Below are 27109 nucleotides of genomic sequence, written 5' to 3'. Positions count from 1 at the left end.
AACATGTAAATAATTGAACTCTGGTACCTCAAATTACAGAAACTAAAAGAAAGTTATACTCAGACTTTCAGCATTTACATTTAAGCATAGTTGGAATGTATGACTGTAAACTGGGCCTGTTCCAATTAAAAAACAGTCTTATGGCCTGCAAATTAATTCTCATGCAGGGCAGGTTAATTAGTGCACAATCCATACAGTCCACAATTTCACTTAACATCTGTGGGGATCATTGCCTTTCAAACAGCATAGTGTTGATTCCCTTCAAATAAGTATGCCTAGATCATTAATCACAGGATTTACTTTGCTTTAACACTACAAGAGCTACGCATAAACAGACAAAATATGAATCAGTTTCACTTTTCACACAAACAGTAGTCATCCTTGATATTAACAGAAGACTTTAGGTCATAGCAAACATTTTTATTTAATGCAGTGGTGGATTAGTGTTCATTTACCCAAAAGGTATACACGTTGTGCTACTTTTTTTAAATTATTAATTAGTGCATCAACTCAGATCAGTAAATTAAAAAAAATCTAGTTCACTTTGTAGGAGCGCACTCAAAAAAATGTCCCTTATCCATGCAGCGCAGCATCAGGGATGCTGTGCATTGCTAAAAAAACATTGGCAGAGCCAACTGCGCACAAAGAGGAGACCTGTTGGATTTGCCAGTGGTTGTTTGTCTTAAAAGTTGACAAGCAGTTGAGTTCTCAGTTGTAGTTTTAATATATTTTGAAAACTTCAGCAAGCGTATATCAAAGGTCCATTTGTCTTTAATAATTTCATAAGTTTAGACAAAAAAAACGTGCAGGCAAAACATAGATCCCTTGTATTTACTTTAAGGGGCCATTGCAACAACCTTATTGCTGCGTACTTTCTTTTGTTACCGTGAGTCGTTCTTCAGATTCTAAAATAGACTTCTGCTTTTTATTAAGCCAGCATGTGTTAGTAGCATTTCTTTTAATGAAAATGACAGTCGAAAGATGGCGGCATTTCCAGTCGCTTTGTCCTCCCCAAGATGGGCACTGGTGGCACTTCCGGCGGATTGACGCGGCGCATGTCGGGAAGTAGGAGGGGGTACTTTCTATGGGCAGAGCGTCGCTTGACGGACCTCCGGGCTCTGCGAGAGAAGCCTTCTGAGCGCCCGGGCGGGACACAGCAGCTGCCTCCATGGTAAGCGCCTGCCAAAGAAGGGAGCAGTGTGTGAGGATGGGGATGGCTTTTCGTCCGCTCTCTTTTAGCGCAACAACAGGCGTACACTAACGGGGTAACGCTGGGAGACCGAGCCCTGGTTCTGACCTTCTCAATATGGCGGACCTGCCAAGACTCAATATTTTCGTAACGTCATTTTCAGGCATTGTTTGAGTATGCCTGGACTTCGTTCCCTATAGCAGTGGGCATTTGAGCCTCATTGCGTAAAATCCTGGGGACGCTAATTTGCTTTATTCAGAACATCGTTCTCTTCCTTCTAAATCGCTTCCTCCACTCCTCAAGATCCCTATTAGTGCAACCTCGCCTACATCGAGAGCGGGAAGGTAGTGATTTTGACATACTATCTTAGAGTAATGGGAACATGATTTGGAAAAGGACGGGTCAGATACAACAACTCACCTTTACATACCCACTTTGGTGGAGTTTCGGCCGTTTCCGGTGCCCTTTTAGTGGACTGCCACACTTAACATGGCACCGCTTCCGCTCATTCTGGATTGTCAAGGGCTGGGGATTTTTTTGGGGGAAAGCCACTATGAATTTTTTCTCATAAGAGCACAGCGAACCATACGAACTACATATTTCCTCTTAATAGTCACACCCCGCGCCATACCATTCCAAATAAACGTTTTCAGTGAAAGTTGTAGGACATTACTATTCCTAGTGAAATCAATTACAATCTGGTGTTGTGTATTCTATGCTTGTAGTCCAGTCTGTGCCCGTAGTAAAATGTGAAATATCACATCTAAGTAAACAAAATTCAACAATCAGGCTGTGTGTATTTTTCCGTCGTCCGATTCTAATAGCTTCATGGAGATCCGATATTCTTTTCGTATTTTTGTGTAGTATTTATCCATCTCATCTATTTTGCTTAGTTGTAGATTGGCTCGCGAGCCTATAGGCCTCATAGTGAGGCCCATGTGCTCTCACCAGACACCCATCAGCGATCTAACGTTGGCTAGAATGTGTCGTGTGAAGTAAGGCAAGGTAATCGGATAGCTGAGCCGGCCCTTCTCTGAGTCTAATTTGTAAACTGGGAGCTACAAACGTCTCTGTAACCTGTCCTAAACAACTGAGCTGTTTTAGTGTCAAGGTTGTCATACAGTAGGGACAGCGAATTACAAGTTTATTGCAATGGCTGTGGATTAAAACAGTACGGTTGTGACGAAGTGTAAAAAGCGACACCTCAACCCTGTTGAGCGCTTTAAACAAATAACATATTGGCTTACATATTAAAGTGAACTATCTCTTAGTGCTAATTAACGGACAATAAGCTTCTTGTTTCATACTTGGCAGTCATCACTGGCCAAAAAGAAGTAGCAATTTTTGTTTAGAAAATGATTAGTGTAACAACTACATCACAAACAGGCATTTCCAATGCAGGGGGACTCGCATTAGTAAACGTTTGAGCTATTGGCGCAGTAAATAATATTTGTTTGTTATTTTATTGTTTAAAAATACCCCAGCAGTAGCATAAGTAAGAAAAAAAAGTTCAGTTAAGCAAGGAAAGGGTGCAGTTCCACAGGCTGTTACTATGTGTTTATGTGGTGTTGTAAATGGGCCTCTATAAGCCACATAAGGTACTGCACCATTTCCTTGCTTCGTGGAATTTTTTATTACCTATGCAACTGAGGGGATATTTAAAACAATAGAATAATCTAACAAACATTTTGATTTGCAACTCCAATAGCTCTAACTGTCACTAATGCAAGGTCTATTGTGTTGTAAATGACAGTGTGTTCTAGCTACAGAAGGAGGAAAGAAAATGGAAACAGAAAGTATGCCAGAGAAAGGAGAAAAATGAAACTGGGATGGAACTCTAGAACTTGAAGGAACCCTACACGACGAAGGAACTGAAACAGACAGGTCCGTTTGCCTAATGGCTGTGTACTGTGACTATAGACATTAAACTTGGCGGCCATTATAGATTGATAACATCCTTGTTAAACTTTAAAATCCTGAGCCTGTTACACAAGCAGGCTGAGCCTAAGAATTTATTTGAGTGGAAAGAAACAGTTGACTGGGTAAGAGCAACATACTGTGACAGAAATTGATGCAACATAAAGAGTGCAGTGAGGGGAAGTGCACATCGAACACAAGCGCTGATAGGTTTGACAATGTCACGTGACGCGGAGGACGCCCATTGGGAGACCAGGTATGTTCAGTGAGTTGACTTGCACAGAAGTAATGGAGGGACGTCTAGGAGACACAATGAGTGAATGCGCCATGGGAGGGAACTAAGCGCACAAAGGCAGGAGAAGTATCACAAGTACTGTACAAAGCAATCCTACTGATTATTATGAAAAGATCCTTGAGAGAAAATATAACTGCAGCTTCCAGAACTGGAAAACAATGCCTCTGATGAAAAGCAGAAACACAACTTCTCCCAACTGTGCAGCTGTTACTGTACACAAATAATCATAAACTCTAAAGCGCACCCAACTAGGCACACTGTTACTGTACAAGGCAATCCCACTGATCATTATGAAAACATCCTAGGTAAAAAAAATGTAAGTGCGGCTTCCAGAACAGGGAAAACAATGCCTCTGTTAAAAAGCTGAAACCCAAAACTGCCTCCAACTGTGCAGCTGTTACTGTACAAAGCAGTTGTGCTTATTATAATTAAGAGATCCTCTGGTAAAAATAAAGTTGCAGTCCGGAAAGTATGCGTCATGCGTGCAGCATTCATTATAAGAGCCGTTGAGGAAAATAAAAGCCACAGTCCGTAAGGTGGTCCCTGTACATGCAGAATGTTAATACACAAGCCATCGCCCAAAGGAAAAAGTAGTGCGCACAAATGCACGTTAATTAAAGAAGGTGGAAGACCATATGTAGCAGGGGCGGCCCACAAGGAGGATCTAAAACTGCATAAAAAACAGGAGTAATTCGACATGCTGACCAAACAGAAGCATGAATTTATAAAAGGCACAAATGGGAACGAATGTAAAAAAAAAGAAGGGGCTTCAAGCCACAGTGTACATCACATGTAGCCTCTTTGCAAACCCAAAGCAGCATAGGGAATGTAAAATCATCTCCGAACAGTGAACATATTGCATATAGTGCATACCCTGACCACAAAGCTATAATCAATGATGCTTGACTGTTAGGAAGGCCACGGGGATTCATCTGTACTTATTGACAATCCATAGGGAATATTGCATTCATCTAGCCATTTTAAACATTAGCCAACAATGTCTTTCTTACAGGCAATGTAGATGGCACATATGTTTTTACCCTGCGGTAGGAGTGCTCATATCCTAGAAGCAGGTATCTCTCCACATCCAGCTGCACATTCTGTGTACCCACTTCTTTCCCTGTGCAGTTTACTAAGCTTCTTTTGTATGGTTAACTCAGCTTCTTTTGTATGGTTAACTCTTGCGTCTGTGAGTAAACACCATAGTACCCCACGTTCACTCCCATACGAGCCCACTCTCACCAGCTAGATAGTTGTCTAGTCTCAGCAGTGGGAGGTTCCAATCTACCGCTATAATGTAGTTCAGATATCCAGGCTGTGCAGAGTAGAAAATAATTCTGAAGTGTCTGACGTGCCCCTTCTTGAACAGAGGTGGGCCGTCTCTTGAGACGTTTTGAAAAGAGCAGGCATAGTCTGTAACCGTCTAATCTGGTCTTGTCACAGTGCTTGCGCTGTCATCACGCATACAGTCTATCTCACTTCTTTATTTTGGATGTCTCAACCAGCTTTGACGTAGATTATGACAGGAATGCTAACTCTGCTGTTGCTGCATGCCTGAAAAGTGGCTGTGTTTTATGCACGGACAAGGGTGGGGGACTCGTAATACAAAACACAGTTGACTACGAAAGGGCTTGTCAGACCCTCCTGGATGACAAGAAAAACTACATCCCTCTGACAAGAGATCCAACGGAGGACCTTCAAGCACGAATTACGTATCTTGTCAGAAGAGCAGAAGAGGATGGGCAAATCTCCAAGAATGAGGCAGACTTTCTCAGTACCAACGAGAGTGTAACCCCCTATTTCTTCACACTACCCAAAACGCACAAGAATCTTATGCCCCCCCGCCCCCAGGACGACCAATTGTGTCGGGCATTGGCTCCCTGTTAGAGCCACTATCGCGCTTCTGTGACCACTACCTCAAGCCGATAGTCCAAGGTACTCCGACCTACCTCAAGGACACCAAAAGCCTTCTCCAGTTGCTCCAAGATCTCCATTTCACAGAAAATACAGTAACACTCGTGACGCTTGACATCGATAGCCTTTACACCAGTATCCCTCAGGACGATACCATGAAGGTCCTGGGGGCGGCTCTCGACTCCATACCATGGAATTTCCAGGCGTCCAAGAAGTTGATTCTGGATTGTGCAACACTGGCACTCAAAGAGAATTTTTTATCTTAGAAATGCAACCTTTTCCTACAATGCACTGGAACTTCAATGGGCAGTACATTTGCCCCTAGTGTGGCGGGCCTGTACGTGGCAGATTTTGAATCAAAATACATCCTACAACCAAATAGCCCCTTCACTGAGTCCATACAAGTCTGGCGGCGTTACGTTGACGACATCCTGGTAATATGGACCGGCAATGATGAGCAGCTACAGGCTTTTCTTAATTGGATCAACACCCTTGACCCAAATCTAAAATTCTCACATGCAACTAGCAAGACAGAGGCGACCTTTCTGGATGTAACGATCAGTGTCACCGGAACAAGACTTACAACAAAAACGTTCCATAAACCGACCGCTAAAAACAATCTCCTTGAATTTACCAGTTTCCACCCCCGCCCACTGAAAGAAAATCTCCCATATGGCCAGTACCTACGGTTAAGACGCAACTGCTCTGACCTGCAGGATTTCAAGGCTCAATCTGCAGACCTTTCAGTCAAACTGAAGTCAAGAGGCTACCCAGCAGCAATAGTAGACAAAGGTTACAAAAGAGCGCGTAACCAGCCAAGGGAGGCACTCCTTGAGGATAAGGTCAGTGGCCCCAAAGACATACCACTAACCTGTGTAACCACATACAGCACTTTGTCTAACTACATGAAAAAATAAATCAACAAAAACTGGAGATTCCTGTCCAGTACAAACAAAACTTGTGAGAAACCCCTTTTCTCCTTTAAGAAAGCGCGCAGCTTAAGAGATGCGTTGGTCCATACACGACCAAAACCTGCTGCCCCTGACACAGTAAGATCAGTCACTGATTTATGGGGCCTACCAAAAGTGGTTGGCCATTTCCCCTGCTCAAATTGTAGTGTTTGCCATCTCACTACACACTCTAAAACACTTGAGCTCGAGCCAGGCAAAACGTGGACTCAAAGAGATCACACCAACTGCAACACACAAAACGTGATATATCTCATCACGTGCCCATGTGACCAACGCTATGTGGGCATGACCAGCAGGAAGGTCAAACAAAGAATCTGTGAGCACCGTTCCAATATCAGGTGCAAAAAAACGACAACGAAAATGAGCAGACATTTTCTGGAAACCAACCATACAACTAATGATATGCAATGGACGGTCATTGAACATCTGAACAGTGGCAACAACATCTGCAATCGCCTCTTTGAGAAAGAACAACGATGGGTATATAGACTAGGGACCCATCTCATTGGATTAAATGATGACATCCCCTGGAATTCCGGGATCAAGTGAACATTGTGTGAGCTCAGACATTATCACCAACTCGGTACCAACTTGCAGCTACAATGACACGTCACCTCTCAGTCTTAATGCACAGCCTCACCCTCTACACACTAGATAATGTGTACAATAGCCTGTACGCTCGCCACCTAGTATGGAAGTGCATGAGAGTTACCTGGCACCGTAACGACCCTCTTGCACTGAGCTATTAGCTTACTTGCCAATGGAGTCCTCAATTACACGTGGCAATTTTTTTGCCCTCAAGTCCACGTGATTAAAGGAGCATTTCACTCGCATCGTCCATTTATATCATACTCTCACTTCGCTTCATAATGGCATTTATACGATGTGAGATTCTGACACGAGCATACTAAATGCTCTACGTTCTCCCGCATTGCTTCACATCACCATAGCAACGCGGTAGGACGTCATCTCCGCCTTAGCGAGCGCGCAGGGTGACGCGCCCAGTTTCCCTAACAACGAGCATACTCGATCCGAGCATGTGACCACCTCGTCACGGTCTTGAAGACTCTCGGATTGGCCCAAACCAGGGCGTCGACGGCATTCCGTCTTCGGCCACGCCCCACCCGGAAATCAATCACCGCCTCGCTGACTAACCGGTATATACAGAACTCCCGGCCCCGCGTCTACATCTTCGGGGTCCAGTTGAGGGTGATGCAGGTACACTGAGGGTGCCGAGCGTCGAGGGCGTGAGTAGAAGCTGCAACTCAACTGTCATTTCATCTCATAGCTAAGTTCCGACGCTGTGTCACAGACTTATTGTATGTCTTTCTCTACTCCCCTTTTTTTGACAAACGCGCAGGGTGTGCCAATTATGTTCCCACTCCCTCCTGTGACCCATGGTGTACTTCCCTGACACCACAAAAGTGAGACATTTTAATTTTATTGTTTGAAGCCATCATACCATAACCTTGATCGCAACCAGGAAGTTTACTTCCCTTTTACCTTCACCAACACGATTATCTTGTATCATGTATAGTACACAGCACCTCCTTCCTGCTAGTGAGTAAGAACCCAGGGGCTATGGTGGTGATAACTATATCGTTATTTTGCCACGAATGTCTCTATACCACGAACTGGAGCACCATAGACTTACAACTGCGATCAGTACTATTACTAAACGTTTGTTCTGTCCTACATGTGCGTCTATGTCCTTTTGTTATTTCCAGGTGCAGAAACCATAAAGCTGGAAGCCTCCTAAACCAGGAGTAATTAAGAAGCAAATCTTTCTTCTTAATTGTTTTGCACTTTTTCACCCTTTTTTTGTTATTTTCACTTTCACGTCCCTAGGTAAGGGCTTAGCGCGTCCATACCGCCAGGGTTTAATACACCAATAAGTCCTGAAGAATGCCTGGTAACTTTACATCGTTTCATGGCTGAAACATGTCGACTGATTTGTAAGGAAACTACCACTTAATTAATTGTGGACTCTTTTCCAAACACAAACATTTTAATAAACCTGTCCTTAGTGATCAAAGAATAAAATTATTTCTGATACACTACTGACTTTTTAATCCCTCACCACTCATTAGTTAGATTTACTTTGCACAACACATCTGAATCTCACTATCCTGCTCCGCAGTAAATCTGGCGTTGTAGCACACCAAAGTGGCACTCTTGTCTCTTTGGTGGGGCCCGATGATGAAACATGTCATCGCCAGGTGGTGAGTGAGGGCTTTCCTTAACGTCCTGAGTGAGGCCGTCAACCCCTATCTTAGCTGCTCCTGATTGTGGCCTGGTATAACCATTTGACACTCTTTTCTTGTTTACTGTGTTTTATGCACAACACTTAACGTTAGTCCTGGCTTTTTGGCTAACAATACTTTCCGTTTGAACTTTTGAGCCGATGTTAAAATGGGAAGAAGTGCCAGAATGCAATGCCATGTTTGCTAAATAGCGAGGACTAGTTGAATGTGTGCCACGCTTAATATTGGGTGTATTTGATATCAACAGCGAGACTTGTTACAGGGAATACAGGTCGTTTGTTTTATCCCCAACCATGAGGGATATGCTTTTGTGTGGAAAAGTTCATCCACATGCTGTGACCCTGTCAAAATAACAAATGGACTTTAAGCAGGGCCAGCATTTCAATGCCAAAGGTTCCTTTTACAGTGTGTTAAAAGCCTTGCATAAAAGTATCCTCGAAGTAGAATATTTATACTATAGAAACGTTCATTTAAATTCCCCTAGCCCCGTCTGCTTCGGAGCAGAAAGCAATAATTCATTTGCATATTCATTTTACACACAATTACTATTTTCACATCCTCCACCCTGAATTCACACCTACCTTCCAGGTTGAGTCCACTTCCTAGTGGCTCCAGGCTGATGTACACTGTACATCATAGTTGCAAGGAAAGGGGTTCTAGCAAATCTGCCATCCTTTTACAGACGACCGTGGCGACTGTACAGGACGGATGCCTGTTTTTCGCTCATCAGCACCGAATCTTCCTGTGCACAAATACTTTGAGTCACTGCCTGGGCCAACTCTGAATCTACCTTCAGGCGTCGCAAGAAGAGTGCTTAACCTGGATTCACTCTTGTTCATTTTGGGCTGTCGCTGCCTTACCTCCGGTCTGTCCTGATGAAGTCCCGCCTTGACTACCTAAGGGAGCAAAATTTGGGTTGAAACATCGACGACCTAGCCAGGTCCAGATTGACGAAGGCTCTGCACACCAAAAGAATAATCAATATCCAGCAGTCATTGTGTTTCCAGAATTATCTGCCCTACCCCCCACATGTACATATTTTAACCACCCTATATAAATTGCACACCTCTGAACACACTTGTCATTTGATCACCCTTTACTTGTAAATTTCACCTCATATTGACAGCTGTGATTATATATGTGAAAATATACATGAATGATTTAATTCAGATAAAACAAAACAGTAAACAGCAATTTGAGTCACATGTTTTATTATTTGCGAAAATGTTTCCTATGTTTAGGCGGTTGAGACACGAATGTTAAATATGTGACACTAAGCGCTCTGAAAAGAAATGTCTGATGAACCCGTCAGAACCACTTTTTGTTTGCTTCGTTTTCTGCATGTCACCTTAGATTTTTTTGCCTTTTTCCAGACACCATTTTTGCTGGGTTTTGACCTCTGCCTTTTACTCCAGCTAAACAGGAGTAAAATGCCTGTGCTTCCCCTTTAAACATGGTTAAATTAGCTATCCTTAATTTACATATTTAACTTGCCAATAGATCCCTAGTATATGGTGTAAGAAATTAACCCAGGGCCTGTCATTTAAATGTTACCTGTGGACTAAAGCATCCTATGGTGCCACTCAAAGTGTTGGCCTGTAAAACACGGCTTCAGGCCTACCATGTGTAACCTGAATGCAGCAGTCTAAAACCTGCTTTTAAACCGGTCTAGTAACCTTTAGTGACTGGCAAGAGACCCTGCTTTTAAGTGTTAATACGTTACCCCTGTTTACATCTTGTTGCTCACAAGGTAGGATGCTTAATATTTAAAAGTGGAACATATACGAAAGGCCAGTTGGCATGTTCCTCAAGCGTCTATATCCCAAAAGCTGTTTTTTGTGGCAGGGCTGTAGGTGTATTCAAGAAAATGTCAAAGTACATATTATAAACTTTAATGTGTAAGTTTTTACAGGAAATGGCTAAAATAGTTATTCAGAGACTGTTTCATATTTATTAAAAGTCCAGTTCATTGGTAAAGTTAGGTTTTTTAATAAGTATTTAGAAAAAGTAACTTTCTTAAACTTACTTCTCTATGCCTAAAGCTCCTGGAGGCAAATTTGCATTCAACTGACAGCAGCTGCCTAGCAAAAGCTTGACCGCAACAAAGTATGAAACTGCTCCCAGAGCAGAACAATAGATTATGCCTGGTTACAGGATAGTTTGGGTGTGGGATATTTGATCCCTTTCAGCTCAGAAAGTACAGTTTGGCTGGGCCCCGGAATGTTTATTAACATGAAAGGGCGGGGTGAGGCCTGCCCATTCATAGTTTAATGTAAGGAGAGACCTGCGGAAGGAAAAAACCTTTTTCCAAAAGGCCCCCCCTAGCCCATCTATCTCCAAACCGAGGGGGAGGGAAGCTACCTCCAGAAGTAGTATTGAGTGGGCAAGGAAGGTGTTCATTTCCCTGCTCACACCTCTGTGGCCAGGGACGCAAGAGCTCTGCGCAGGGAATGAAGGGTCCCCTCGTCTTGGATTTTTGGATTGAGGGGCCTTGTGGGACTGTTTGCAGTAGGGCAAACGAAAACAGCTGGAAAAGTGGGTAGGGTTGCCCCTGGAACATTTGCCACATTGATTAGGAAGTAGCCAGAAATAACGCCACCCACCAGCTAGTGCCAGCCATAAATTTGGCATCCCGAGGCACCCTCCTCGTAACAATTTCTAGACATGCAGAACATACATTTTTTTTATGTTTGCACCTGCTGTCCGTGACCTGAGAGGAACTCTGAAGGATTGGACTCGCTCCCTTTTGGACCTAGGGCAAAGAAATGGACTTCAAGGTTTATTTGGCTGACATAGTTTGTGACTATAGGGACACAATTAGCTATAAGAGGCCTTTTTAGGTCGAGCTGACGTTAGCATTCATGCGAAGCATGAATGCTGTCAGCATGAATGCTAACGTCAGCTCGACAACTAATGTGATCCGTTTTTAGGAGAGTGGACACCAAAGTGTTACGAGCGTTTTCAGTGCCGGATTTCACCTCGGGAGCGCGCAGCATTGTCTGCAGTGGCAGTGTCAGTTTCGCTTTTTTATTACTTTCGTTTTTCCCGAGGCTGGCTGAGGCTGGCTTGGAATGAACAGGCTTGCCCCCGCGCATGCGCAGAGTAACTCACAGCCCTTGTTTATATTTGTTTTAGTTCCGTGATGCTCCGATCTTTGCCCCTTCCGAGTGGAGCTTCCGAGTGGAGCTTCCGAGTGGAGCTTCAGAGTGGAGCTTCAGAGTGCAGAGTGGAGCTTCAGAGTGGAGCTTCAGAGTGCAGAGTGGAGCTTCAGAGTGGAGCTTCAGAGTGGAGCTTCAGAGTGGAGCTTCAGAGTGGAGCTTCAGAGTGCAGAGTGGAGCTTCAGAGTGGAGCTTCAGAGTGGAGCTTCAGAGTGGAGCTTCAGAGTGGAGCTTCAGAGTGGAGCTTCAGAGTGGAGCTTCAGAGTGGAGCTTCAGAGTGCAGAGTGGAGCTTCAGAGTGGAGCTTCAGAGTGGAGCTTCAGAGTGGAGCTTCAGAGTGGAGCTTCAGAGTGGAGCTTCAGAGTGGAGCTTCAGAGTGGAGCTTCAGAGTGGAGCTTCAGAGTGGAGCTTCAGAGTGGAGCTTCAGAGTGGAGCTTCAGAGTGCAGAGTGGAGCTTCAGAGTGGAGCTTCAGAGTGGAGCTTCAGAGTGGAGCTTCAGAGTGGAGCTTCAGAGTGGAGCTTCAGAGTGGAGCTTCAGAGTGGAGCTTCAGAGTGGAGCTTCAGAGTGGAGCTTCAGAGTGGAGCTTCAGAGTGGAGCTTCAGAGTGGAGCTTCAGAGTGGAGCTTCAGAGTGGAGCTTCAGAGTGGAGCTTCAGAGTGGAGCTTCAGAGTGGAGCTTCAGAGTGGAGCTTCAGAGTGGAGCTTCAGAGTGCAGAGTGGAGCTTCAGAGTGGAGCTTCAGAGTGGAGCTTCAGAGTGCAGAGTGGAGCTTCAGAGTGGAGCTTCAGAGTGGAGCTTCAGAGTGCAGAGTGGAGCTTCAGAGTGGAGCTTCAGAGTGCAGAGTGGAGCTTCAGAGTGGAGCTTCGGAGTGCAGAGTGGAGCTTCAGAGTGGAGCTTCAGAGTGGAGCTTCAGAGTGGAGCTTCAGAGTGGAGCTTCAGAGTGGAGCGTGGAGCTTCAGAGTGGAGCTTCAGAGTGGAGCTTCAGAGTGGAGCTTCAGAGTGGAGCTTCAGAGTGGAGCTTCAGAGTGGAGCTTCAGAGTGGAGCTTCAGAGTGGAGCTTCAGAGTGGAGCTTCAGAGTGGAGCTTCAGAGTGGAGCTTCAGAGTGGAGCTTCAGAGTGGAGCTTCAGAGTGGAGTGGAGCTTCAGAGTGGAGCTTCAGAGTGGAGCTTCAGAGTGGAGCTTCAGAGTGCAGAGTGGAGCTTCAGAGTGGAGCTTCAGAGTGCAGAGTGGAGCTTCAGAGTGGAGCTTCAGAGTGGAGTGGAGCTTCAGAGTGGAGCTTCAGAGTGGAGCTTCAGAGTGGAGCTTCAGAGTGGAGAGTGGAGATTCAGAGTGGAGCTTCAGAGTGGAGCTTCAGAGTGGAGCTTCAGAGTGGAGCTTCAGAGTGGAGCTTCAGAGTGCAGAGTGGAGCTTCAGAGTGGAGCTTCAGAGTGCAGAGTGGAGCTTCAGAGTGGAGCTTCAGAGTGGAGCTTCAGAGTGGAGCTTCAGAGTGGAGCTTCAGAGTGGAGCTTCAGAGTGGAGCTTCAGAGTGGAGCTTCAGAGTGGAGCTTCAGAGTGGAGCTTCAGAGTGGAGCTTCAGAGTGGAGCTTCAGAGTGGAGCTTCAGAGTGGAGCTTCAGAGTGGAGTGGAGCTTCAGAGTGGAGCTTCAGAGTGGAGCTTCAGAGTGGAGCTTCAGAGTGCAGAGTGGAGCTTCAGAGTGGAGCTTCAGAGTGCAGAGTGGAGCTTCAGAGTGGAGCTTCAGAGTGGAGTGGAGCTTCAGAGTGGAGCTTCAGAGTGGAGCTTCAGAGTGGAGCTTCAGAGTGGAGAGTGGAGATTCAGAGTGGAGCTTCAGAGTGGAGCTTCAGAGTGGAGCTTCAGAGTGGAGCTTCAGAGTGGAGCTTCAGAGTGCAGAGTGGAGCTTCAGAGTGGAGCTTCAGAGTGGAGCTTCAGAGTGGAGAGTGGAGATTCAGAGTGGAGATTCAGAGTGGAGAGTGGAGCTTCAGAGTGGAGCTTCAGAGTGGAGCTTCAGAGTGGAGCTTCAGAGTGGAGCTTCAGAGTGGAGCTTCAGAGTGGAGCTTCAGAGTGGAGCTTCAGAGTGGAGCTTCAGAGTGGAGCTTCAGAGTGGAGCTTCAGAGTGGAGCTTCAGAGTGGAGCTTCAGAGTGGAGCTTCAGAGTGGAGCTTCAGAGTGGAGCTTCGGAGTGGAGCTTCGGAGTGGAGCTTCGGAGTGGAGCTTCAGAGTGGAGTGGAGCTTCAGAGTGGAGCTTCAGAGTGGAGCTTCAGAGTGCAGAGTGGAGCTTCAGAGTGGAGCTTCAGAGTGCAGAGTGGAGCTTCAGAGTGGAGCTTCAGAGTGCAGAGTGGAGCTTCAGAGTGGAGCTTCAGAGTGGAGCTTCAGAGTGGAGCTTCAGAGTGGAGCTTCAGAGTGGAGCTTCGGAGTGGAGCTTCAGAGTGGAGTGGAGCTTCAGAGTGGAGCTTCAGAGTGGAGCTTCAGAGTGCAGAGTGGAGCTTCAGAGTGGAGCTTCAGAGTGCAGAGTGGAGCTTCAGAGTGGAGCTTCAGAGTGCAGAGTGGAGCTTCAGAGTGGAGCTTCAGAGTGGAGCTTCAGAGTGGAGCTTCGGAGTGCAGAGTGGAGCTTCAGAGTGGAGCTTCAGAGTGGAGCTTCAGAGTGGAGCTTCAGAGTGGAGCTTCAGAGTGGAGCTTCAGAGTGGAGCTTCAGAGTGGAGCTTCGGAGTGCAGAGTGCAGATTCGGAGTGGAGCTTCAGAGTGGAGTGGAGCTTCAGAGTGGAGTGGAGCTTCAGAGTGGAGCTTCAGAGTGGAGCTTCAGAGTGGAGCTTCAGAGTGGAGAGTGGAGATTCAGAGTGGAGATTCAGAGTGGAGCTTCAGAGTGGAGCTTCAGAGTGGAGCTTCAGAGTGGAGCTTCAGAGTGGAGCTTCAGAGTGGAGCTTCAGAGTGGAGCTTCAGAGTGGAGCTTCAGAGTGGAGATTCAGAGTGCAGATTCAGAGTGCAGATTCAGAGTGCAGATTCGGAGTGGAGCTTCGGAGTGGAGCTGAGCTTCAGAGTGGAGCTTCAGAGTGCAGAGTGGAGCACTCTACAGCACCCCGCACTCTACAGCGCCCCGCGCTCTACAGCGCCCCACGCACTACAGCGCCCCGCAGCGCCCTGCACTCTACAGCGCCCCGGGCTCGACAGCGCCCCGCGCTCTACAACGCCCCGTGCTCTACAGCGCCCCACACTCTACAGCGCCCCGCACTCTACAGCGCCCCGCACTCTACAGCGCCCCGCACTCTACAGCGCCCCGCATTCTACAGCGCCCCGCATTCTACAGCGCCCCGCACTCGACAGCGCTCTACAGCGCCCCGCACTCTACAGCGCCCCGCACTCTACAGCGCCCCGCACTCTACAGCGCTCCGCACTCTACACCGCGCTCTACAGCGCACTGCACTCTACAGCGCCCGCACCGCAGCCTACAGCGCACCACAGCGCCCCATACTCTACAGCGCCCCGCACTCTACAGGGCAACGCGCTCTACAGCGCAACACACTCTACAGCGCAACGCACTCTACAGCACTCTACAGCGCCCCGCACTCTACATCGCCCTGCACTCTACAGCGCCCTGCAGCGCCCCGCATTCTACAGCGCCCCGCACTCTACAGCGCCCCGCACTCTACAGCGCCCCGCACTCTACAGCGCCCCGCACTCTACAGCGCACCGCACTCTACAGCGCCCCGCACTCTACAGCGCCCCGCACTCTACAGCGCCCCGCAGCGCCCTGCACTCTACAGCGCCCCGGGCTCGACAGCGCCCCGCACTCTACAGCGCCCCGCAGCGCCCCGCACTCTACAGCGCCCCGCACTCTACAGCGCCCCGCACTCTACAGCGCCCCGCACTCTACAGCGCCCCGCACTCTACAGCGCCTCGCACTCGACAGCGCCCCGCATTCTACAGCGCCCCGCACTCGACAGCGCTCTACAGCGCCCCGCACTCTACAGCGCCCCGCACTCTACAGCGCCCCGCACTCTACAGCGCTCCGCACTCTACAGCGCTCCGCACTCTACACCGTGCTCTACAGCGCACTGCACTCTACAGCGCCCGCAGCGCACCGCAGCGCACTCTACAGCGCACCGCAGCGCCCCATACTCTACAGCGCAACGCGCTCTACAGCGCAATGCACTCTACAGCACTCTACAGCGCCCCGCACTCTACAGCGCCCCACGCTCTGCAGCGCCCTGCACTCTACAGCGCCCCACAGCGCCCGCACTCTACAGCGCCCCGCACTCTACAGCGCACCGCACTCTACAGCGCACTCTACAGCGCACCGCACTCTACAGCGCACTCTACAGCGCCCCGCACTCTACAGCGCCCCGCACTCTACAGCGCCCCGCACTCTACAGCGCCCCACACTCTACAGCGCCCCACACTCTACAGCGCCCCACACTCTACAGCGCCCCGCACTCTACAGCGCCCCGCACTCTACAGCGCCCCGCACTCTACAGCGCCCCGCACTCTACAGCGCCCCGCACTCTACAGCGCCCCGCACTCTACAGCGCCACGCACTCTACAGCGCCCCGCACTCTACAGCGCCCCGCACTCTACAGCGCCCCGCACTCCACAGCGCCACGCACTGCGCCCCGCACTCTACAGCGCCCCGCACTCTACAGCGCCCCGCACTCTACAGCGCCCGCACTCTACAGCGCCCCGCATTCTACAGCGCCACGCACTCCACAGCGCCACGCAGCGCCCTGCACTCTACAGCGCCCCGCAGCGCCCTGCACTCTACAGCGCCCCGCAGCGCCCCGCACTCTACAGCGCCCCGCACTCTACAGCGCCCCGCACTCTACAGCGCCCCGCACTCTACAGCGCCCCGCACTCTACAGCGCCCCGCAGCTCACCGCACTCTACAGCGCACCGCAGCGCCCCATACTCTACAGCGCCCCGCACTCTACAGCGCCCTGCGCTCTACAGCGCACACACTCTACAGCGCACCACGCTCTCAGCGCCCCGCAGCGCCATGCACTCTACAGCGCCCCGCGCTCTACAGCGCCCCGCAGCGCCCCGCACTCTACAGCGCCACGCACTCTACAGCGCCCCGCACTCTACAGCGCCCCGCACTCTACAGCGCCCCGCACTCTACAGCGCACTCTACAGCGCCCTGCACTCTACAGCGCCCCGCACTCTACAGCGCCCCGCAGTGCCCCGCACTCTACAGCGCCCCGCACTCTACAGCGCACCGCAGCGTCCCGCACTCTACAGTGCAACGCAGCGCCCCGCACTCTACAGCGCCCCGCACTCTACAGCGCCCCGCGCGCAGAAACTTTTACAAATAATAGAAATCCCACCATCGACAGTAGTCAATTTATCCACGAAAGTATTGACAAGGGATGAGGAATCTGTCCTCAATCTAGGTTTAAAATGTGTTCCCAGTCAGCAAACATACAAGGCAGCTCCAATAATATCCTATTGGCGAGCTAGTCCTGACAATAGTGAAGAACGAAATTAGCAGTATTTCACTATCATGACATGTAATACATACCTACACATGTCCCACCTTTAACATACACTGCACCCTGCCCCTGGGAGTGTCTTGGGCCTACCTTAGGGGTGTCCAACATGTAGTAAAAGGGAGGCTTAGGGCCTGGCAAGAGACTGCACTTGCCAGGTCGACTTGGCAGTTTAAAACTGTACTCAAAGGCACTGCAATGGTAGGCTGGAGACACGTTTACAGGGGTGCTTATATGGTTGGCACAATCACTGCTGCAGGCGCACTAGATGCATTTGATTTACAGGCCTTGGGCACACACAGTGCACTTTACTAGGGACTTACCAGTAAATCAAATATGCAAATTATGGAGAACCCAGCAGAATTAAAAATGACAGAGGTAGCATTTGCACTTGAGCACTGATTAGCAGTGGTAAAGTGTACGGAGTACATAAAACAGCAAAAAAGAAGTCCAGCATAACATCAAAAATACAGGTGGTAGAGCAAAAAGACAGAGGAAAACACGTCAAGGATGCCAGGTCTTGCAACTGCTTAGAGATCTTTGAGTGATGACAGGTCACATTGCCTCTCTCTCATCGTCTCATGACCCCAAAAGACAGAGGTCAGTCGCAGGTGTCTAGGGATAATTGGTGCACCTGAGCCCACTACAAGAGAGCGCTTCGATCCACGAGAATCCACTGCAATAATCAATCTAAATTACACCGCGCTGTGTTTGTTTACACTTCCTCTCTCGGGTGGGTTCTTTTCAGATGTGATCCCATTTGTAGCTCAGCAGACAGCAGCTTACCCTGACAGAGCAAGAGAAGGATGATCCGCACTCTGCTGCTTTTGGTCCAGCTCTCTCATTTATGTGTATTTTGTTGCCTGCGAGTGTTGTTTTTGTTATCACAGGAGAGGGGCTTGGCCTGATTCTACTCCCCACTACGAGCAAGGAGCCACGTGAATATCACCTGTGTATGTCCATTACGAAGTGATGCTAGAACACGTTTTATTTTAAAAATGGATTAGGCCCCAGAAGGTGTTCAAACAATTTCGAGGCATGGTGCTCATCTTCTCAGCATGAGAAGGATGAAATGCTGAGCCGAACTTGCTTTGATTCCAAACTAGTGGCCATTAGGTTGCAGTTGCATCATTGTAACAGGTGCATCAACCAACTGAGCTAGCTTGAAAAATTCCGGAGTGCAAACATACTAGATTAATAATGTAAGGTTCCTTTTGTAACACCTGCTTAGGACAGCTGCTAATCACCAAACATCTGATGCAGAGACACGCATTTTTTCCTTGACTGAAGCAACTATAACGATGATGCATATGTCATAAGTACATAGAAAGCTCACGAAAGTAAGCATGTGATGCTGAACATTTAAAAACATGATGGAATAACAATCTAGTATTTTAGCTATTCATCTTAACAAGACCAATGCATTGAACACCGTTACGTTGGCTGATAAAAGCGCATTTTATTTACAGTAGTCTAAAAGAGCAAAACTGCAGGAAAATGACCACTATACAAAATAAAAATAGCACTACTCTGCGCGCCGCCACTCCCGTGCACCATTTTAATTATGAAGACCCGGCCCGGCTCCAGTGCGTACCACTACCAACTATTTAATTAATTTTAAAAAGGCTCAGGCCAGGCCGGTAGGGCGTGCGCACCACGGCACCATAATTAATGTTTATAGGCCGGGGCCCGTTACCATCCGTCCCTGGCGTGCGTTGCGCACTGTAACTATTATAATATAGGCTTGCCTGCTTGCTTGCTTCAGCAGCAGCCGAGGGCAAATGGAGCAGGCGAGGAAGCAACAGGGGTTGGGGGGCTGGTTGAGTGCAAGGGCGAACCCAATATGGAGGGAAGCGGCACACAGGCAAGAACAGAGAGCAACACTGAGTGCGGCCCCGGGAGCAAAGAAGTACAGAAGCGAGAAAGCATGTTCTATAGGAGGGACAAACACGAGTGACAAGTTGGGACATAAATAAGAAGCAGGCAAATGCGCGACAGGAAAGCAACTAATTAGTGCACGCAGCAGGCCTGGAGGCAGGCAGCCAGCAGCAGCCCTGCCCCGCCGGTCGGTGACGGAGACGGAGTGACAGACTCTGAGTGACTTACTTTGGTCTTCGGACTCGGATTCGGAAATCGGACAGGGCAGCTCAGCGTGGGCGGGCCTGGCCGCCTGGCTGCTTTGTCTTGGACTTGGAAGGCAGTTAAGTTCGTAGTTTTCGTTGTTCTTCTCTTGTCTTCTTCTTTGGCTATGCGCGCCGCCTGCCGCGCCCCATATGCCACGCACAGGGGCTTACTGCTTATTGGCCCGCATGATGTTGTGCGTGCCCTGGGGCTGCCTGGCATTGCTCACCACCACTCAGCAGCAGCCAGCCCTGCTGCCCACGCCCCCCACGCACGCGGCACGCGCATACGCGGCGGCGGAAGTGCGGAACGGAAAGTGAAAGAAAAGGATAAAGGCCTGTCCCGCGTCCCGCCGCCATTTCATAGAATCAGGCGGGCTTAGACTAAGATAACAAAAAGTGCCTTACACACTGTGTAAGGCACGGTTTGTTATCATTGTCACTTTTGCCTCATGTAATGTAACGTTTGCCTTTGTATTTTGTTCACTAGTAATGTTCTCATGTATCAGTTCTGTTTCTATTGTGAATTCGCTCTGACACCTTCGGGTGAAGTCCGCACATCCCTTCTTACTCGGCTTGCTTAGCTGGCAGAATGGTGTTGCAGCGTTGGCTAGGAGTTTATTATAGTTGAGCTTTTTTCTTTCAGTCAAACAATAAAGTAACATTCATACAACCTAAATTCAGGATGCTGCCTCCCTGCCAATGTTTTAGTCATCTCTCTTTTTAAAGTCGGGAACATTCTGTTAAAACAGCTGTTTAGGATGTAAGGTATTACTTCTCACGAAACACACTGATTTTTGATAATGTCCTGAATGCAGCAAGGACCGTCTGAATCAATGTAAAGAATTGCAGTGTTCCTAATGTTCTATATGCGATTTGCCTTCAACTAGTAATTACCATTGGATCATTGTGTGCTGTCTCACTCTTAATGCCTGTTTAAAAAGAGTGCTCTTTATGCTGGACCCAAGTATGTTGCTATTTAAACAACACCAGCGATCAATGCACGCTTCCACCACACGCACACAGAACCAGACGTCGGTGCACGCTTTCACCAGGCGCACACACACACCACCAACCGTCAGTGCACACTTTCACCAGGCACACCCCATCAGCCGTCAATGCACGCTTTCACCGGGCACACACGCCACTAGCTGGCAGTGCACACTTCCACCAGGCACACACACCATTAGCCATCAGTGCACATTTTCTACAAGCACACACACACCACCAGCCATCAGTGCACGCATCAATGGTTAGCACATCCACAATTAACTATTGTAGCAATCGCAGTATGGCGCACTTTACTTCTAAACATGTCAGTGCACGCTTTTCCACCATGCACACACACCATCAGCCATCAGTGCACACTTTCAACAGGCACACACACACCACTAGCCATCAGTACATGGTTTCATCAGGCATACCCACCACCGGCCGTCAGTACACACTTTCAACAGGCACAGACACCATAAGTCATCAGTGCACGCTTTCACCAGGCACAAACACCACCAGCCGTCAGTGCACGCTTTCACCGGGCACAAACACCAACAGCCGCCAGTGCACCCTTTCACCAGGCACAAACACCAACAGCCGTCAGTGCACGCTTTCACCGGGCACAAACACCACCAGCCACCAGTGCACCCTTTCACCAGGCACAAACACCACCAGCCGTCAGTGCACACTTTCACCAGGCACAGACGCCATAAGTTGTTCGTGCACGCTTTCACCGGGCACAAACACCACCATCCGTCAGTGCACGCTTTCACCGGGCACAAACACCACCAGCCAATACAGAGTTTGGAAAAGAATTCATGCAACACATTGTCATATACAATGCCAATAACTCAAACTTGAATGCTGCGAGACCTATTGCATTGCAAATGCTTGTTCCTGAAGTGACCAGCTGACCAGGAGCTACTAGACCTTGGTGGTGGTGTCTGGTGGAGTAAGTTGTGGGCCGGGTACACAAGGGTAAAGCTGAAAGCCTGGTAGGGAAGCGGCCCAGTAGTCCTTGGAGGAACTCATCTCTCACTTCCTGTACCCCTGTAGTGTGAAATATAGTTAACGAATTCTCTCCCTCCAAATTTAATACTAAAATTACATTGAAAAACAATTCATTGATATCACCAGTAAGATCCTATATGCAATATTCCACATGGTTATCTGCTACAATCCTTGCAGTTAATTACAAGGATGGGACATCCACTTTATTTTCAATCCTGTGAATGCTCACAGTATATCTACTTCAGTGCTGTCTACTCCTTAACATACATTATCCTAGTGCACCATGCACGCTATAAATAGGTTGCCACAGTACACACAGTGAATTCCCGCATGTCTGATCTCAGAAGCCTTCGGGCCACACATACTTGCTTACTCCTAACAACTTGCTAACCGCAATTAACCACCTTCTCCTCAGATTTGTGTAGGCTGTGCAAAAAACACATTAGGTGAGCTACTATTTCAACCACAGTATTGCAAATCATGTAAGCACTGCTCTGATGTTCAGAAATCTACCATCTTGATGAGAAGCCATGAAATGTAACAATGCCAAATCTAAAATTGTGACAGTCGGGCTTAGACCTAGGCTTTAGAGTTGGCTCGATATTGCGGTTAGTTGTGCCTGTTGTAGCTTGGGCTTCTGCAAGGTTACCGGTTCATGAGTTGTATTTGCTTGACTGCATAATCCTAGCTAGAGAGCAGCAAATGCAGGCAGGGATTGCGGTTAGCATTCAGGAGAGAGCCAATTTACATAGTGTTAAAATGTTTTGGCCTACTACTCTACCCAATGCCGTAACTAACCTCCACATACAGGAATAACACCCCCTCTAATCACAAGAAACTTCCATTAATACAATGACTGTTCAGGAGTGTTTTAAGTCTAAAGAAACTGTGTGTTGGGCACTTCTCAGTGAAGATGCTTACCCCAGGCGATACGTATTTCTGCTGTAGTATTTCAGCATAGTTCTGACTTGGTTGGGCTGGGAATAGGTGCCCCATGACTTTAGTCTTGTTTTGATTGGTGTGGAAAGTGAGGCCATTCCTGTGATAAAAACTCTTGTCGGTGACTGCGAAGGCAGCGATGTGAGCCCAGCTCTCCATCAGTCTTGTGCTGATTGTTTATGGGAAGCTAAACATGTAGTATCTACATCCTAAGAATACTGCTATTATAAAGCACTGCATATTGCTGTGTGGTAAGAAAAATCTTAGCCTGCTAGTATGTGTCATGACTGATGTCACAATGACAGCGGCCCAGTAGGTTGAGCTAGTTGGTCTTTCTGTGGGGTGACTTTACACATGAAATAAAATGACGGGGGATACAACTGGAGGTGAAGCTTTGGTAAGTTGAGCAATTATTAACAATAAGGATTAGTGTGTCAAATCTAGGTGCCACACATCGCTTGTTTGAGTTGATCAGGTGAATTGGGGTTTTATGCCCACTCATTGTTTCAGTTCTTGCTTCAAAGTTTTATGGTGACTTTATGTATGTGGTATTTGTACATCGAGAACTTGTCCGAAAGCAGTGGAGTGCTGTACACGGGTCAAAGGCAACCATACAGTCAAAAAATAGTGGAAGAGGTAGCTAGATCCTGGGAGCAGAAGTTTACTGCTTCTCATTGTGACTGTGAATGCAACATTCGGCATATAGTGGAGTGTGGAGCCACTGAAGTGTGGTGTTTCTATGAAAGACTGGGAAGCAGGTGTCCAGGTCGGATGTTGCTTGGGAAAGTCTGTCACACTAGCAATCGTTCTACAGTTGTGTGAACATTGTTCCCTTTTGGGCTTCTGTGATGCTTCCTATTTTGTTTGTGTCTTTGTTTTTATTTCCATCCTAATAGTGTGGTAGGCCGATCCCCAGTGGTTTCAGCTTATTCCTATCTGTCTTGCCTTGTTTAAATTCTTTTTGCAAATGGCTTCCTTTGGATCCAATTGCTTGTATATCGTTTTTCGGGCATCTACTTGTACAGCCATGGCAAAAAAATGGGTCCATGACAGAAACATTTTTTGATTGGTTAGGGTTGTCTAATGGTGTTTATTTGGCGTTTTATGTGGTGTTTTTAAGGTTTTTTTTAAACAATGTACTTTTTTAGCTAATATGTTTCCCTAGTATTTAGGCAGATTAATACAGTATGATGTTAAAACTCTTCAACCTACAACTAGGTCAGCACTTAACATTTCAAACATTCCAAAAGGGAAGGATGGTACTATATTTGCAGGTTCCAGATCCAACTACTCTTCCATCCACTAATCCTCCAAAGCATGTCCATGGTCCTGTTGACCACCTTGGAGAGCCCCCTAGTCTGCAGTATTGCCTAACTTTGCGGTTTTGTATGGCCATTTCTTTAAGGCAGGCCCCATCACCTAAGTTACTGTACAATTTTATTGAGGTTGGGTCAGGCCATTTTGTTTACTGTGAAGATCATACCTGCCATGCTAAGTCCACATTGAACCAAGGGGGGTTCCTATGAAATTTAATGTGTCACAAGCCAGGTTAACAACCCATTCTTTAACGCATGTATTTTTCCAAATGTGTCAACTAACTTGCCACCCAGTGTGCAAATAGTGCCTGATTGTTTCCAAAAGCAAGGATGTGTAATAACTGGCCAAATGCTGAAACATCATGAAATGGTGAACATCTTTCTTAATGCCAAGATTGTGTTCCTATTGAACCGCTCCCACTCCATTAATTTTAGCTTGCAGACCAAATTCGTAGTAAGGTGATGTACTGAGATCTCCGACGAGTGCTGTCACTTTGATGCCTGGTCTCTACAATGACTTCCTAAAAATTGAGTTTTATATCCTTTGCATAGGTTTTCAGCAGTCCATTGGTCCCATTTACTCTACCCACCCCCTCCCCCCTTGTTGGTCAGTCACCCAAGCATGACTTTTATGCACCACTCCAGTTTATTGTTGCCATTCATTATTGTGTATGTCGAATACTCAGTCCAAATTAGTGTTAATCTCATTAATGGCAGGTTGTTGTTTAATCATTGTCCTGGATACCAAGGCTGGTCACGTCCTTATAACTCTTCACCTGTGTACCTACCTCCCAGTAGCATGAGCTGAGGCTGCTGGCTTCCACTATCTTCAAGGGTCCATGTTTCTTCAGCAACTAGAATTCATGCATCCTCCCCATGGGCAACTTGTTATTCCATCAAGGGTTTACTTTTGAATCAGTAAGCAAGCGAAAAAGCCAGGCAGTACGATCAGAGGATAAGCATCAGGAAGGAAAAGAATGTTTTTTTAGAGTGAAAATGCTGAGGGAAATGAAGACCGGCCTTTATCTTCTCACCTGCACTGTTGGCACCTTAACTTTGATTCGACACAGAACCCACTGGCTTAGGCAGAACTCTAAATACACAACCGGAGAATTGGGAAATCTGAAGGTGCATTTTTTTCTGAAAAACATCTTTGATCCCAGTATGCCTTAGGTCATTTTTGATGTTAAGATGTGAGGAATCCATCTAAGATGTTGGATGCCCTATGCTCTGATAAGAAGTGCAATTTAATCACAGGTTTCTTTAGTAACAAAATCTCTTTGGTTGCCTCGGCACTGCAAATTTTATTATATAGTCAAATGTGATTCTGTCACCTTTTCTGGTCCAGTTTGCTTTGGTTACTTTCCAAGTTCTTCCCCTTCAGCTAGCAGGAGTTCCTTTTATTGGTTCACAGATGTAAACTTTCTCGTTCGCCCAATTATTTAGTTCCTCCAAAGATCCACAAAAATATTTGTTGTTGGCTCCTGATTTCCCTAGAGCTTTTGTAAATGTTTTTGTAAATGTTTCTCTAACTTCAAGTCTAGTTTCCGCAAATCTAAAATTTGGCTTTAACACTTTTGTTATTAAAGACACCCCTGCTTGACCCAGAAAATATTAACTACTTTCATTGTGTGAGGTTTGCTCCAGTTCAGATCATGATGCTGCAAGACCAGATGCTTTCCCATTTAATCTTTCATCTGCACTTGATTCCCCAGGCCTCTCATTGAGTTGTGGGGTTTTGGTCTCTATGCTTATGATAACTGTCCCTGAAAATATCGGGGAATGTTCACAGTCTGGCCTCAAAGTTGACTAGACTGAGATGCTTTACCCTGTTATTTTAGCTCCATTTATGGGATCTCTGGTATGGGATCTCTGGTTTTGAAACCCCTTCCACCCACATTCTGTACCCCTTGTTAGAATTGACTCTGCTTTGGTAGTGGCAGATCATGTCCAAGCTTTAGTGCCAGCCTACTTTTTTGTTGTTGTTGTATTCTCTTAGAGACTCATTCCTTTGTCTGTTTGCTTTTCATTTTCCTTATTGGGTCTCCTTTGGAAACTGTTAATTTCAGCACGCTTGTGATGCACCAACGCAGTCTGCTTGGCCCTACCTTGTTATTTGATTCACAAACTACAACCTGTCCAAAGCTACGCAGCTAGACTGAAATTCCAGGATCACATCTCCGGGGTCCTTGTTAAGCTGCATTATCTGCTGGTCAAGGAATACATTAAATTCATGTCTAGTCCACAAATCGATGTATGCTTCTCTAAACCATAGCCACTTGGACAGCTGTTTAAGTGGTATACTCAAACACTAATGCTGAGATTTGTGAGATGTTTTGTTAGTGAATCCTTGGTTACAATGGTAAATAGTACACAACCATCCCTTGTTGCGAGTTACAGCAATATTTAGAAATTCTTTGGCTTATTCCAGCGACAAGAGGCCTCCTTGCTCTCATTTGGTTTTGGCTGTTCATGCAGTCTTTAGTTTTATTGTCCCTTTCTACTTCTTCCCTACTTAAAGATTTTTCAATGTGCCCTTGGGTTGACAGTGCCAAGGTACCCCTCAGGGTGAACGTTGCACTTTAGTCTTCTCCCCAGCCCATAAAAAACAGAAAGGCCATGTATAATGTGTGTGATAGCATCCCTGTTATATCTTTACTCGCACAAAAGAGCGGTTAGAATTGTGCAGATGATCATCTAAATGATTAAGAGGTAACTTACTCATGAAATAGAAAATGTCCGTCTGGCAAGAATGATGTGGCACAAACTCTGCATACCTAACACAACGCAGCTAAATTTTTGAGTAGGCCCCTTAAAAACCTTATGCCCAACATTGTAATCGTGCCATTCGGATTCAGCGACCATCGCACCAATACTGGTGCCTTGGATTGGGGGGGTATTGTTGTGGAGCAGCCAAGGCACGCCAACCCTGAGATAGCAAAGAAAAACTGGATTATTTTAAAATAGGAAATGGTAGGCAAAGCGAAAACTGCCAAAGTTGTGGTCAGCAAAAGACTCAATGACATTATGACCCGTCTGGCAGCAAACCCGGATCCAATACTTGTAAAAGCAGCCTTTGACAGAATCTTATCAGAGGCCTAACAGGCATTGACTAGGGAAAAAACAACTACCAACTAACTCCCCAGTCCCAAAATGGTTTGACCAGCCATGCACTAATACTCTTATCAACCTTGCAACTGGCTCCCAGATCCACTCCTAGGGATGCAGAACTAGTTAAGATTCTGAGGTTTCGTTATACAGAGGCAAGGAAGCGGAGAACCAATATCCTTAAGGAAGAAGCTTGGGAGAAACTACCCATCCGCTCTCTCAAGAAACGATAGGGATTTCCGGGTAGTTATAAATGCTCCATTTCTTAAACCTCCTGAAGACCCGAGTATAGCCTGTCTTGTGGATGAGGACTCCTGGATCTTAGACTTTTCCCCAATTTTTAAAATCCCTGCTGAGGAACTGGCCAACTAGCTGATATTGAGTAGCTCTCCCATTAAATCCCAGCTACGTTTTAATCTACTCTCTTTCATAGTCCTCTACTAATGG

At 47.1% G+C, this 27109-nt stretch overlaps 1 protein-coding gene across 1 annotated transcript in view; it reads left to right on the top strand.

Moving 5' to 3' along the window:
* The first annotated feature begins 1037 nt into the window (after window positions 1–1037).
* The window catches only part of ELOB (elongin B), a 57598-nt gene continuing 31526 nt past the window's right edge, over window positions 1038–27109 (top strand). Inside the window, exon 1 of the mRNA XM_078652878.1 lies at window positions 1038–1171. Coding sequence (XP_078509004.1) covers window positions 1169–1171 — 3 coding nt within the window. The 5' untranslated portion in view covers window positions 1038–1168. The remainder of the gene's footprint in view (window positions 1172–27109) is intronic.

This window comes from Lissotriton helveticus, chromosome 7, assembly GCF_964261635.1.
Source record: "Lissotriton helveticus chromosome 7, aLisHel1.1, whole genome shotgun sequence".
Lineage (NCBI taxonomy): Eukaryota > Metazoa > Chordata > Amphibia > Caudata > Salamandridae > Lissotriton > Lissotriton helveticus.
This window is presented reverse-complemented; position numbering and strand designations above follow the sequence as displayed.